Here is a 14,150-nt window from a genome sequence, read left to right as displayed (position 1 = left end):
GGGACTCGCGACTCGACTCGCCGAGTCTTCCACATGCAAATACTATATACTCGATTTTGCTCGAATCCAGCTCATGCCATACATAGATCTGGGTTTCTAGGGCTTGATTAACACGTAAAGTTTCCAACTTTACGTGTAAATAAACACCAATGAAGGTTTTAGGGCTCAAAATGCACTAAAAGAGTAGATCTAGGGCTTTCATGCAATATGGGTCCATAAAGGCAGTAGATCCGAGCTCCTGGAGCTCAATCATGCCTAGATCTAAAGGTTAATCAACTTATTACCAACCCTAAATCACAATCAAGCTTGGAAATGGCTCAAGAAGGACTTTAATGGAGCTATAAGGGACTATAAGCATGGAAACAGAGGGAAATTGAGTTATACCTCAAGGAAATCACTGAGATAACACAAAGATGTCTGGCCTCCTTCTTCTCTTCTTGATTTACTCTTCTTTTCTCTCAAAATCTTCAAGAAACACACCAAAGCACTTCAATCTCACAAGGAACAAGGGTTTGGACGATGTTCTCTGAGGGTGAAGGGGGCGAGGTTGGGGTGCATAAGGTTGGTTTAAATAGGGTGCAAACCCTTGAAATTTAGGGTTTCATCAGAAAGCGGGGACTCGCCGAGTCGCCAACTTAAACGTGATCCAAAACCCGTCTCTACTCGGCGAGTCGGGCCTACAACTCGCCGATTCCAAGGCTAAAAATGCAAAACACTTAGATAAATTTTACATACCAGGAACCAGGTGCTACAATATGACATTAGAATGCATGACCCGTTGGACTCTATTGAGGAGCTCCACCGTCTCTGGTGCGAGAAAACCAAATGTATCGAATGCAAAGGAACGAACACATATTGATTTGCTATACATGCATTCTCGTGCTTTACCACTTTGCACGCAGCGGCTTTCAAAGCGGGAATTGAACTCGGCTTCGATGGTGTTAGTTGATTGAGTTCATAAACAATGTTGGAATCAAAATTAAGTTCTTTCGATTTTGGATTCATAGTCGATTAGCTATTGTTGAAATCGAAACTTCCTTGGAAAGTAGTGTGTGTTCGACGGATTTAAAATCAAGTTCGATTGTTGAATCTGAAATCGATTTGGGGTTAGCATTTGAATTCGATTTTTGATGTTAGAATCGACATATGTTTTATGTTCTTGGAAATCGATGGGTCGTGTAGTTAAGTGAAAACAAAAAATGAATTGGGTCAATATCGTGATTGGATGAATGGTAACGAAGCAATGGTATGTGTGTGGTTGAATGAAAAGTGAACAACTTGATTTCATTTTTGGGTTCGTGGTTAACAGGAACATTTTGGAATCGATTGTTGCTTGGGGTAATTGATTTTGAAATCAGATTCTACTTGAGGTTATATGTTTGATAACGAATGGTTGAAGCCTGTATTTGAAATCAGTTGGATTGTTGATTGATGTCAATTTTGGAAGCGATGAGTTTTGTTAATGAGGCGATAGTTTTTGTGTTTGCTTGTAATGAAAACGAAGGTTTTGATGTTTGAGATTCTTTGCAATGATCGGTTGGAAATTGATGTGCGAAAGGTTGAAATCGAATGGTATTGGGTGTTCAGTTGACATTTGGAATCGACTTGTCTTGGAATGATTTTGATTACGAAGGGTTGAAGGATTTTTGATTTTGGATCGAATGTCACCTGTACAGTATCGATGATAGATAACTGGAAATTGAAAGCTTATACAGTATCGATGATATTGTTTTTGAGTTAGTGAATGAAAAATGAAGGTTTATTGGAGTCAATTGCAGATGTTGATTGGTGATATTTGGAGTCGACTTTGATGATACTTGGGTATCGATAGTTGATTCTGGCAAGGAGGATTGCATCGAGATAGAAGGCTAGTGTTTCGGATTGATTTTTTGTAAACTGAAAGTGAAGCCATGGATTTTGAGAATTCGTTTTTGGAGTCGTTAATGTCGATTGCTTTGGATTGAAATCGATTGTATTTGGTGTGGATTTTGGGAAGTCGATGTTTTGGTTTGAACACTAACAGGGAAGATTGAGAAAGAGTATGTTGATAACGAATGTAGATGATTTTGGAAGATCTGTAATAATGAAATGTCAATTAAGCATTTGAATGATTAAGAGGTTATTGTTCACGGTTAAGGGTTCGACATGCTTGGTTTTCGATGTTCCATCATGAAAAATTTTCGTTAATTCGGTGTTGACGATTCACAACTGTAACAAAATGGGGAAGAAACATAAAAGTTTCGCAAGAAGTCCTTAAAGTTTTGAAAGTTTGACACTTTAAACCCATTTCGAAATAATGAGATACTTTCGAAAGTTTGAACACTTGTGAAGATGTTTCAAAATTAATGCCTACAGTTTCGAAAGTTTGACAGTTTATACCCATATGTGAAAGATGGACTGATTTTCGAAGGTTTAAAAGAAAAGAGGCATAAATTTTGAAAGTAGTCCCTAATGTTTCGAAAATTTGACTGACCATACCCAAATTCGAAAATGGACTAATTTTCGAAAGTTTGAAGAAAAGTGGAAGAAATTTCGATAGCAGTCCCTGTAGTTTCTAAAGTTTGGCAGAATTGACCAAATTTCGAAAATGAGTTCATAAAGCTGATAAATTGAGAATATTCATTTATGGTCCCTGCAGTTTGTGCAAATTTACACCTTCTACCCAGTTTCGCAAATGGGGGAGTGTTTCGCATATTTGGTTGTTTTTGGCGCAACGGGTCCCTACAGAATTAGAAAGTGACAATTTTTACCCGGATTTTGGAAAATCTTACAACTTTCACCTAAAAGTCAAAAAATTTCACAAATTGGAAAATTTTTGAAGCTTTTTCGTGATTCTTTTTCCATTCAAGTTTTTCAGTGTTTCATTTTTGGTACGCATCATGGGGGAGTATTGTGAACTTCATTCCTAGAGCGCTTCTCTCCCTTAATGGGTTTTATAATCATTTTTTTATTATAAAAGGGGGGAATGATGGGTATTCGAAGTAAGTTTTTCCGGTATTCATTTGCGGATTTGAAGACCGGTGTTACTTCGAGGGGGAGTTTGGTCTTGATCGTGCGAGCTCGTTGGATATTGAAGTCGGACATCCGATCCTAACTTTGAAGGGGAGAATGTTATAGTGCAAAGTCACGATTGGATGTATTTGTGTTTTACCCTTATTGATGTGTAAATGAGTTGTCTTTCCTATAAATAGGAAGTGAGTGACACTCATATTTAGTAATGAACACTTTGAGAGCATTAATTTAGAGAGAGAAATTGCAAGACCCATTTTTACTCTTTCTATCAATACTAATGAGAGCTAAACTCAGATTTATTTACTTCATGTGTTCTTGATTTCTATGATGATTCACTAGTTCTTTTCTAATTTCGCACATACCATCATAATCCACACCACTATAGATTTTTTAACTATTATTGTGTCAAAGTCATTATATAACTACATACCATATTTCTTAAATCAAAAGGTAGACAACAAACTATATAAGATATAGTTTATAGAAAAAAGATTACAACATTGAAAATAAGGGAAACGACAAGTTATAACATCTTTGTCCCACTTACTTGGTTTAAACCGCCTGATTGCAGGTAAAAGTGTTGCCCTACAATTGAAATTTGAAAGATGTAAATAAAGAAGAGTGATAACTGATTAATGAAATTAACAAAAAATACTTATAAAAAGAGAGCATACAAAAGCGCAATGATGCCATGAAAAAAGAAACAGATTGCTAAATGAAAAGCTCAAAGTTAGTTATCTTACTTTTCCATTTTTGTTCATTTTTATATTTAGTTCTATTTTTTTCATTTTTTTAATGAATCGTGTAATAATAATCAAATACCTATTTTTATCGTTGATTTTGTCGAACCTAATTCTTGCAAGGTGCCTGATTTTGTCAAGCTCGGACGAGACAACAAATATCCTTCCTTCTTTTTTGGGCTTTACTTAAAGCATCGTTCATGGTATCCAACAACTAAATTTTCAAAACAAAATGACCAAAAACGGAACAAAAAAATAACAAGAACATCTTTTATTAAAGAAAATTTTCATTTTATTGAGACTTATAAAAGAGACACAAGAATCAGTTAAAAATGCAACTTTGACGATCTAAAATATGAAAGTTGCGATGAAGAAATCGGTTTTATACATTAGGATGTTTAAAGGAACATACTTTGAAATGTATTGAGACGTGAAATCCTATGCAGATTCCTGTGAGCTTAGAACTAACTTTGTTACATAGATTTTAGCATTTCAAGTTTTCTCACAAATAGTTGCTTTGAGTTTTTTTTACCAAAGTCAACATTTTTTGACTCTCATGAGCACGTGGACTCCATGTAAGGCAAGAACAAGGGTTGCTTCTATGCGAGTACCACTTAAACCTCCTAAAAATCATATATTTATTATATGACTAGTGATATAACAAAAATATTTGGTAAATGCATATATATACTACAAGAGTGTTGTTATGTCAGTAATTTGTGAATTTTACTGTTAAAAAATAAAAATGAACAACTTATAAAATAAAAAGAAAACAAATTTTGCATTGAAAATCACCATGCCCCAAAGCTTAAATTATAGTGAGAACATTGAGTTGTAAGATAAAATTTACAACAACATCATAACTTGAACATAAATTCATTTTACAATAAACATTTCATAGAAACCCTTTAAATCTCAGAATAACACATTTGAGATATAAGTTGAAGATGAGAAAGCAAAACAGAGAGTAAAATTACAAGTAACAATGGCAACAAGACCAGTTCCATCTATTCCATTCCAAGAAATCTTTTCACTATGGTACCACCACTCTAGGTTTCTTCATGAAATCCTTCAGATGAAACTATACCATCAACTTCCTCAAAAGACTTCAATCTAGAAAATTGCTTCTGATAATACCTTTTTCACCCTAAAGAAAACTATAAACTATGTTTTTTCAAGAGTTAATATAGAAAATACATAAATTTGAATCAATTTTTATTAAGGAAAAAAATATTGATTCAATTGGCGGTTAGAATGAAACCTTGTTTCTAGCTAGTGGAAGTAGCTCACTTTATTTGTAGCTTTAATCGATGTTATCCTATAATCCCCGTCTTACAAATTATAAGATTCCTTAATCAACACAAGAGGAAACTGGAAATCGTTGTGTGAAAGGAGGAATGAGGAAAGAGTCACTCTTTTTTTTTGGAACCGGCAAATAATTTTATAAAAGCAAGCAAACAATCCAGCAAGGTGCTAGGAGGGAGAGAGTACAATACAGGAGAGAAGAAAAATTACATAATTGTAAAAGGACTAACACAACACTCTATCCAACTAATGTTGCATCGGTCTCTCCTATGCTTAATCCATGTAAACACAATGGATTTCACCAAATCTGCTAGTCTAGGTGGCGTTGTTCTTTGTTTTTTAAAGATCCAATCACACCTAGCTTTCCAAATACTCCATGCAGTCTCATAACATATGCTAGTTAGAGTTTTTCTTTTCTTTGAACATGTACCCCATTTTGTTACATATTTCACCATTTCCTCAGCATTCTGAAATTGGAGATGTGGAATGTTGCACCAATGACCTACATATTCCCATACCTTTGATGCCAGTGGACACCGGAATAGCACGTGTGTCGTATCCTCCTCTTCCAACTCACAATACGGGCATAAGACGGACATGAGCTGGATTCCCCTTCTAGTTAGCGCACGTGCCGTTGGGAGTCGATCAAGCTTTGCCCTCCATATGAAACAGTTGATCTTCAAAGGGACTTCATGAGTCCACTTTATCAATACTTCCCCTGGCATCATGTTTCTCCAGTCGATCTGTGTTCTAAGAACATTAACATGGAATACTCCGTCACTCGACAAATTACACACCCATCTGTCGCTTTGAGCCACTGGCTGAAGCGTATTGACTCCATTAGTGAGCATATGAAGCTCCCGAAGTTGCTCCGTAGTTGTTGGTATTTCTTTCCAGTTCCAATTGCATCGCCCGTCGTTTAACCGATCACTAATCTTGCAATGTTTATGACGTTCCAGTTTATACATCTCAGGGAATGATGTTTTTAAGGTATTGCCTCCAGTCCACCGATCAAGCCAGAACATAGTATCGTCACCGGTTCCAATCTTCTTCGATATTACTTCATTTAGATCAATTCCAATTTTTTCCAGCTCTCCTCTTACTCCAGCGATATTGCTCCAAATTCCAGGTAGGGTTTTTTTGAAATATGGTATGCAGGTTTATTATACAGATTATGTATTCCTTTTATGACCTTGCTCCATAGACTTGCTCCATCTGTTTTCAATCTCCATAGCCATTTTACAATTAGTGATAAATTGAGTGCCTTTAAAGAGCCCAGACCAAGGCCATCTGCTTCTCTAGGTGCTGTCACCTTTTCCCACGATACCCAATTGATTTTTTTTCTATCAATCGATCCCCCCCATAGAAATCTCCTTATTGTTCTTTCCAGCTTCTTAATGACACCTGCAGGGGCAACAAATAATGAAAAGTAAAAGGTGGGGAGGCTGCCAAGGACAGCCTTTGTTAGCGTTAATCTTCCCCCAAAGGAAAGAGTTTTTGACTTCCATACGTTCAATCTTGATTGGAATTGTTCAATCACAGGATTCCAATGGCGTTTTTGTTTCATATTTGCCCCCACCGGGACACCAAGATAAGAAAACGGTAGTCGGGAGGGTTCACAGCCAAGTGGTTCAGCCAAATATATTACTTCTTGATTTTCAACACCGATTCCAAGTACTATCGACTTTTTGAAATTTACTCTTAAGCCTGATGCTACATGAAAACATCGAAGAATTCTTGCGAGATTTTTTATGTTTTCCTCACTCCATTCCCCCACGAAGAGTGCGTCATCTGCATAAAATAGATGAGAAACATACGAATCATTGTTTGGGATTTTTTTTCCTTTAAAGATGCCTTTATCGCAAGCCTCCTTCATCACGATGTTCAGCCCCTCCATCGCGATTATGAACAAAAATGGCGATAATGGGTCACCTTGTCTTAATCCCTGCCTCATTTCAAACTCACTTGTTGGAGACCCGTTCACAAGGACTGATAACGTCGAGGATCTCAAGCAAGTTTTTATCCAGCCCCTCCATCGTTCCCCAAATCCTAGCTGCATTTGAATATGATCTAGATATTCCCAATTCACCGTGTCGAAAGCTTTGTTAAAATCAACTTTAAAGAGTAACATTTTGTCCTTTGTCCTCTTGACCCAGGAGCACATTTCATTGATTATTAGAGGCCCCTCCAATATGTTTCTCCCCTCAATGAACGCTGCTTGAACTTCAACTATGCATTCCCCAATGAGCTTTTTTAATCTGATGGACATCACCTTTGCAATTACCTTGTACATACAACCAATAAGACTTATTGGTCGGTAGTCACTGATAATATCTTTTATCTTGGGGATAAGAGTGATAAAGGATGCATTACAACCTCTACCAATGTTCCCAGAGTTTTCAAAGTGTTTTGCAGCATTCATGATGTCATTTTTTATGATATCCCAGTATCTTTTAATAAATTTGAATGAAAAACCATCAGGATCGGGGCTTTTTTCGTTTCCACAGGACCATATAGCGTTTTTGACCTCTTCCAATGTGAATGGGGCTTCAAGACTTGCGCTTGATTCATTATCAAGGGGAGAGAACTGCGTGCTGGAGAATTTTGGTCTAAATGGCCACTTTTCTTGGAATTTCTTCCTATAGAAGTTGAACATCTCACCTTTTATGGGTTTTGGTTCGATGATCCAGTTATTATCAATTAACAAGCCCGCAATCTTATTCTTTCTCTTTTTATTGTTGACAAATCCATGGAAGAACGCCGAGTTTTCGTCTCCATCGATCAACCATTTGATCTTTCCCCGTTGTTTGATATCCAAAACTGCAGCCTTCTCCATTTCTGCTATCTTTTGGAAATTCGTCCGCCTTTCACATATCTCTTGATCTGTGAGTGTGCGCTCCTCTGCTAGTAAATCAATCTCCTGGACTCTCCTTTTAATTTCCTGCAGTTCCGTCACCTCCTTAGGATACTCTATGGCTCTCCATTCCTTTATTTCATTCTTCAAAAATTTGAGCTTCGCCTTGAGAAACGTGTCTGGTGTTCCAAATCCTCTGAACTCCTCCCATGCCTTTTTAACAATGTCATCAAATCCTTTTTTACCGACCCAAGAGTTAAATAATCTGAACGGGGGTTTCCCAAAGTCTGGAAGCGTTGTGTGGAGAATTATCGGGCAGTGATCACGATAATTCTCGAGGGAGCGCAGTAGCAGATGTAGAGGGGAATAAATTAATGAAATTATTGCATACCAGGAATCTATCTAGTTTACTAAGCTTCAACTGAGATTGGCACATGAGAGTAAACATGTTCCCACCAATTCGAATGTCATGTAAGCCTGCTTCAGTGATGAACCGGTTAATGTGGAAAGCGGAGGAGGGGCAAAATTGGGAATTATGTCTTTCCTCACGTCTTCTTACTGTATTGAAATCCCCAAAAACTATCCAAGTACCAACTTTTGCTCTCTTAACTTGCAGCAGTTCCTCCCATACTCTTCTTTTTTCTGTTAACTTGTGAGGGCCGTACACATTTGCGATTATTATGTTGCTTGGTATTCCTTCCCAATCCCCGATCGTAACGAGGAAGTGTCTCGACTTAATAGTGCTGGTCACGTTGTACATATTTGAATCCCACATACTTAGTATTCCACCCGATCTTCCTGAGGCTTGAGTTGTAGAGAATCCAAATTCGTCAGAATCCCAACACCCTTGTACATCTATTGCCTCAATATTCCCCAATTGTGTTTCTTGAATTCCTACGAATGAAGACCTGTTGTGTACTTTGAGCCTTTTTACCCAATTTACCTTGTGGGTTTCTCCGATTCCTCTCACATTCAGGCTGAGGCAGTTCATTGAGGTGGGATATTCTCTCATTCTTCTCCCATGACTTCGTTGAGGATAGGGTTGTTTAGCCCTATGTCAAATCCAAGCTCCCTACCAAGTGCAGCTGTTTCTTCCATTTCGGATGTGCTGGGGTTTCCCGTATTTTCTTCCATGTTATCGATTTGCTGTGGGGGAGGGGTATTGAGGTCAATGTCAGCGTTCTGGTTTGATACCGTTGGGGAATCCGGTATTGGCACAGTTTGAGGGATGGGTTTGGGGTCGGACTTAATTGGGTTCTCCATGAGAGGAATAACGGGTGTGTTGTAACCCTTGTTTAACGTCATTACTCTTCTTCTTTTTCCATTGGATCCTCCGGTTCTGAAAGTTTGGGCTACTTTATCTGTTTTTAATTGATATGGGAAAGGCCGCCCAAAATAGTTAATTGGGGGAAGCCCATTATGTGCTCCATCAGCGAGTGGCAAACTAATGCCATCTTTTGTCACGTGTCCCTGATTGTTACCGTTTGTTAATAATGCCTCGGGTATTTCCGATGTCCCCTTTGGTGTTCCCAATAATCCTGTTTGTTCCCCATGCATATGTTCGTCTACCATCGCCGTCTGTCCCTGGTCATCTGCCGGAACCCTATTTTCCTCCGACGAGTTTTGCAATTCCGGCCAAATCTCTCCTTCTTCTCTTTCGTTTTCTCCCACTGCCGTCCCAACTTCATCTTCTTCCGGATCGTCATTTTTTTTGTGGCTGTTTTTTTCAAGGTAATCATCTGATGGATCGAATCTGAACGGGAACCAATCTTCATCAAATTCGATTATCCCCAACTGATATTCCTTCCCTTCGAACGTAGCAGTAACCTCTTCATTTATACGCATCTTCCTTTTCGTAAGAATACCTATCTTTACATGTGATAAGTCGACTCTGTGTGGGATCTCTTTGAAGGGTGCAATGGTTTTCCCATATGCACTCGTGATTATTTCAAAATTACTTTGCCCCCAAAGGTGTAGTGGAAGTCCTATAATTCTGATCCATGCTACTCGTTCTGCATGTGTTTCTGCCTTGTCACCCCATCTTAGCCATTTCATATGATCTTTCCACCTGCATTTGTTTTAAATGAACTCCTTTGTTGCTATAGAGTGATCGAATAGTATTAGGACCCTCAGTCCTCCAATGTATTTTATCTCCATATTGGATTCGCCGTTTGAGTTTAGCAGTTTGGGGAGGTGTCCTAGATGGTCTAGCGACATTGCTTCACCAACTATGGTTGTTTTCCTCAACCAACTAAGAGTGATCGGTTCTCTTTGTAGAGTTAATGGTCTCGTTGATTCTGGATGGGAATTTGTTATGTGGGTCGGCCTTAACATATCGGCGTATGTTCTATGATCTCTGAATTGTGTTCGTGTCTCCTTTCTTTGATCTTTGATTGCTCCTGTCTTGTCTTCCATCAATCTTCCTCTTCCGCCTTTGTAAGCTTGAAATCTGGGTGGTTTTTTCCTCTCATGTAAGGCTATGTTTACTGCAAGGATCCTCCCTCTAATCTTTGCGCCATCTAGTTTCCTATCCAGTTCCTTAGCATTAGTAACTCCCCTGTATCGTATGAAGGCGTAGTGTTTTCCGTTCTTCCCCACCTTCTGCCCCATATACACATCTGTGAGTTTGCCATGTTTCTCGAATGTTTTCTGCATTTCTCCTTTCGTTGCTTCCATCGGAACGTTTGTTACAAAGAAAGTAGTTGTTTCCTCCGCTTTCCTGTTGTAGTTTTTCTCCCATTTTTTCCGGCGGACTTCCGTCCAAACTTCCTCCATTTCCTAACAAGAGTCACTCGTCGTTTGAGAGGAGGCGGTCAAAATCGAGAAGATAGTGGAAGATATTGTAGAAAAAAACAAAGAGTTTGCCAGATTTTAGAAAAAACAAATATTAGAAAAAAATCATCAAACAGCCCATTTATCATTTTTCCGATTTTTAACAGTAAAAGGGAGAAGTTCAAGTACCTGAATAGTCGGCATTGAAGTAAGAGAGACGGAGGTCGGCAACTCTGCTTGAGGTGGCAGCAGGAGAGTTGGTGGCCAGCAGAGGGAACTGTTTCAACATTGTGCGAAAGGAGGAAGGAGTGGTTCGTTGTTTGAAAAGAGGCAAACAAAATCGAGAAGATAACATGAAGCGGTTAACCCAATGAACAGTGTGCAGTAACCTGATGAACAGTGGTGGAGTTAGGAATGACAATGGGGCGGGTTCGGGGCGGGGCATGGTTTCCCAAACCCGCCCCAATATCTTTCAGGTATCTTATCGGGGCGCCCCGTTGGGTTCGGGTTTTTTCCGTCGGGTTTCAGGTATCTTATCGGGTTTACAACAATTCATAAAGAAATCTTTATTCCGTTTTAGAGTATCCCGATGTCTTATAAAAAATATGTGTTCTAGCCTCCCTTCTAAATTAAAAATATGATGAATCACTTTAATAAAATTAATTTGACGTTATATTAAAAATTATTTGATTTAATTTTAGTGTAATACGTCAAAACATAAAAATGATCATTCACACCGGATTCTTAATAACTAAAAAGATTGTTCATAGTAAGTATTTTATCTTTGAATGCGTGCAATTAACATATATATATATATATATATATATATATATATATATATATATATATATAGAGAGAGAGAGAGAGAGAGAGAGAGAGAGAGAGAGAGGTAAGTTATATTGAGAACATTCCAAATGTTGAGAATGCGAGAGAATGCGAGAACAGATCCTGACCTTTGAAATTTTTAGATCTTTGGCTATTATTAAAAGGGTCATTCATGTCAATTATGAAATTAATGAGATAAATTTTTAACTTCTAAATGGACAAATGAGTATAATGGGAATTCCGAAAAATCAATAAATGGTATGTCCTCTAAATTAGCTATACTTCTCTCTTTCTCTACGTAACCTATTAGAAGGAAATATAAACCCTAAATGTAATTCACAACTAGCCAACACCAAACATATTTGCTGCTAAAAACTTTATCCCTCCATAACACCACCGCCACCACCATCTATTCTCACATCTCCGTTCATCCACCACCACCATCTATTCTCACCGTCTTCGTCTTTTCACACAACCAACAACAATTCCATAGCCGCTAGAACCACAACCGTAAACCATCGAGATCAGAAAGATGTTTGCGATGATCAAACTGGTACGAGATACAAGACACCATTTGTCGTTGCCGGCCTCCACTATCATCACAGCACACGACACCATTTATGCAACCTCCGCCATCATCATACAAGACGCAATTATCCAGCCACCGTCTACCATCCTAATCAGTCTCCTACAACCCTTCTTCACCATCTTAGCCACACCAAAGACAAAGGTCAGCAACAACTAACGCCACCTCTACAACTGTCGGTCTTTCCTTTCCGTCAATTTCTTCTTCCAGTTATGTGTTGGTGTTTTTACTGTGACGAAGGGTAGGTATGATTTGTTGAAAAGAGCCTAAAAATGTTTGAAGAGCATGCAGAGGGGTGAGATTAAATTGATAATCAAATAATACGTAGCCAGTAATGCATTTTCTCTTGAATATGTTATTTATAAGTCATACTCTTCCCATTTACTAGATGAATTGGGATACCCACAAAATAAAACATGAATAAATAAATGCATATTAATGGTAGGTGAAACAAAACTCTAATCCATAAACTTTCAGTGAGGTATTATGGAAAATTCATATGGGAAACAGATTGTTTTGATCACATGATTTAGAAAGAAAAAAATGTTTATCTTTGCTTTTTGTTTTTTCTGTAGCTTGTTTATCGAGATGTTCCTTTTGTAGTTATACACAAGGTATGGATGACAACCTCCGAAGCTTTGAAAATTATGGAGGATGAAACGGTTGATATTGCTCGATTTTTTATTGGAAGAAGGTACAATGCTCTTTTCGTCTTCATTTAACGAAAATCCCTAGTTATATGTATATCAATATTGGTAATTTTCTATTTCTCAATTTAAATCACAGTAAGATGGGAAGCTAAATCCTATGCCAAAGTGAATGATGATGTGTATGTTAATATTGATAATTTTCTATTTCTCAATTTATATCATACTATGCCAAAGTTATTATTTTATATGTGGTTTGATATTTTTTTTAATTGGTCAAGTCCATAATATATCGTAAATTTTCTTATTTAAATATAATTATAGATTATTTGTATGTAAAGAAATAAGGATGATAACAAAAACTATTTTTATTTATATAAGAATACAGTTATAAATGATTCGATCAAAAATACGAAATTATTCATTTATGATTGCAAATTTTTATGGATTTTTTATATAATTTATGTTCTATTCATTCATGAAGGGGTAACATACATGGTGTCTTAGTTATATGTAATCGACTAATTTTAAGTTGTATTGGTTTATGATTATAGGTATATTTTGTTAAGATTAATGTCTATTGTTTTTCATTTTTTTTCTTTTGTTAATGTTATTGATATATATTTGTATTTGACAATGTACAGAGAAAATCAAGACTCTTCTGGATTGCAATTATGGAATGCGGATGTACAACCAAACACTCTAAAGCGGAAATCATCAGTACATATTAATATATTTATAAAATAACAGTTAATTATCCTATCGTAATTGATGTTTGTGTTATATTCATTTACGATATATATGAAAAATTGAAAATTATCACATTGTATTTTTTTTGTTATTCATTTATGAATGAAAGTATAATCTAATTAACAGGACAATGTGTTTTATTCATTTATGTTTATAATTGTATTCAATTTTTTGATCTTTAAATTTTGTGTTATTCACGTATGAATGGTGGTATCATATAATTAATTATTTATGTAATGAGTTTCCTTATGATTACCATTATATTGAATTTTTTATATAAAAATTGTGTTTTATTCATTGAGTATTACAAACGAATTTATATATGATTCGGAATATGTTTTATTAATATATTTGTTTACAAATACTCCAAAGAAAAAAAAAATATATCAATAGCTTTAATATTTGATTATAAAAAAAAAAAGTTATAATCATAATTAAATTCGTTAATTAAAAAATATAATATTTATTTTATAAATTCTATTTAAAATTTTGGAAACTTTGAGGTTACATTGAATTCCATTAATTGCACATAACATATTCATATTAATTAATACTATAAAAATCTTATTATGCCCTTAACTAATGATTGGTCCACAATTGTTCTCGCGTTCTTAACTTTTTTTGTTCCCAATATAACATTTCCATATATATATATATAT

General features: G+C 36.4%; 1 protein-coding gene across 1 annotated transcript; it reads right to left on the bottom strand.

The window, feature by feature from the left end:
• Nucleotides 1-2,729: 2,729 nt before the first annotated feature.
• Nucleotides 2,730-6,082, bottom strand: LOC145049547 (uncharacterized). The gene is made up of 4 exons (XM_078997934.1): nt 5,488-6,082; nt 3,560-3,640; nt 3,443-3,474; nt 2,730-2,780 (listed from the first exon to the last, which is right to left on the bottom strand). Exons 1-4 carry the CDS (start codon nt 6,080-6,082, stop codon nt 2,730-2,732), a joined length of 759 nt encoding a protein of 252 aa, XP_078854060.1.
• Nucleotides 6,083-14,150: the final 8,068 nt, after the last annotated feature.

This window comes from Lactuca serriola, chromosome 5, assembly GCF_051521515.1.
Source record: "Lactuca serriola cultivar US96UC23 chromosome 5, Lser_US96UC23_V15, whole genome shotgun sequence".
Taxonomy (NCBI): domain Eukaryota; kingdom Viridiplantae; phylum Streptophyta; class Magnoliopsida; order Asterales; family Asteraceae; genus Lactuca; species Lactuca serriola.
This window is presented reverse-complemented; position numbering and strand designations above follow the sequence as displayed.

Excerpts from the sequence above, each read along its gene's own strand:
- LOC145049547 (XM_078997934.1), bottom strand. The coding sequence starts at position 6,082 with ATGTTCTGGCTTGATCGGTGGACTGGAGGCAATACCTTAAAAACATCA. Across the intron at positions 3,475-3,559 it reads AATCAGGCGGTTTAAACCAA|TTTGTTGTCTACCTTTTGAT; the intron begins GTAAGTGGGACA and ends TATCTTATATAG. Across the intron at positions 2,781-3,442 it reads CTTTTGATTTAAGAAATATG|GTGAAAGTTGTAAGATTTTC; the intron begins GTATGTAGTTAT and ends TTTGACTTTTAG.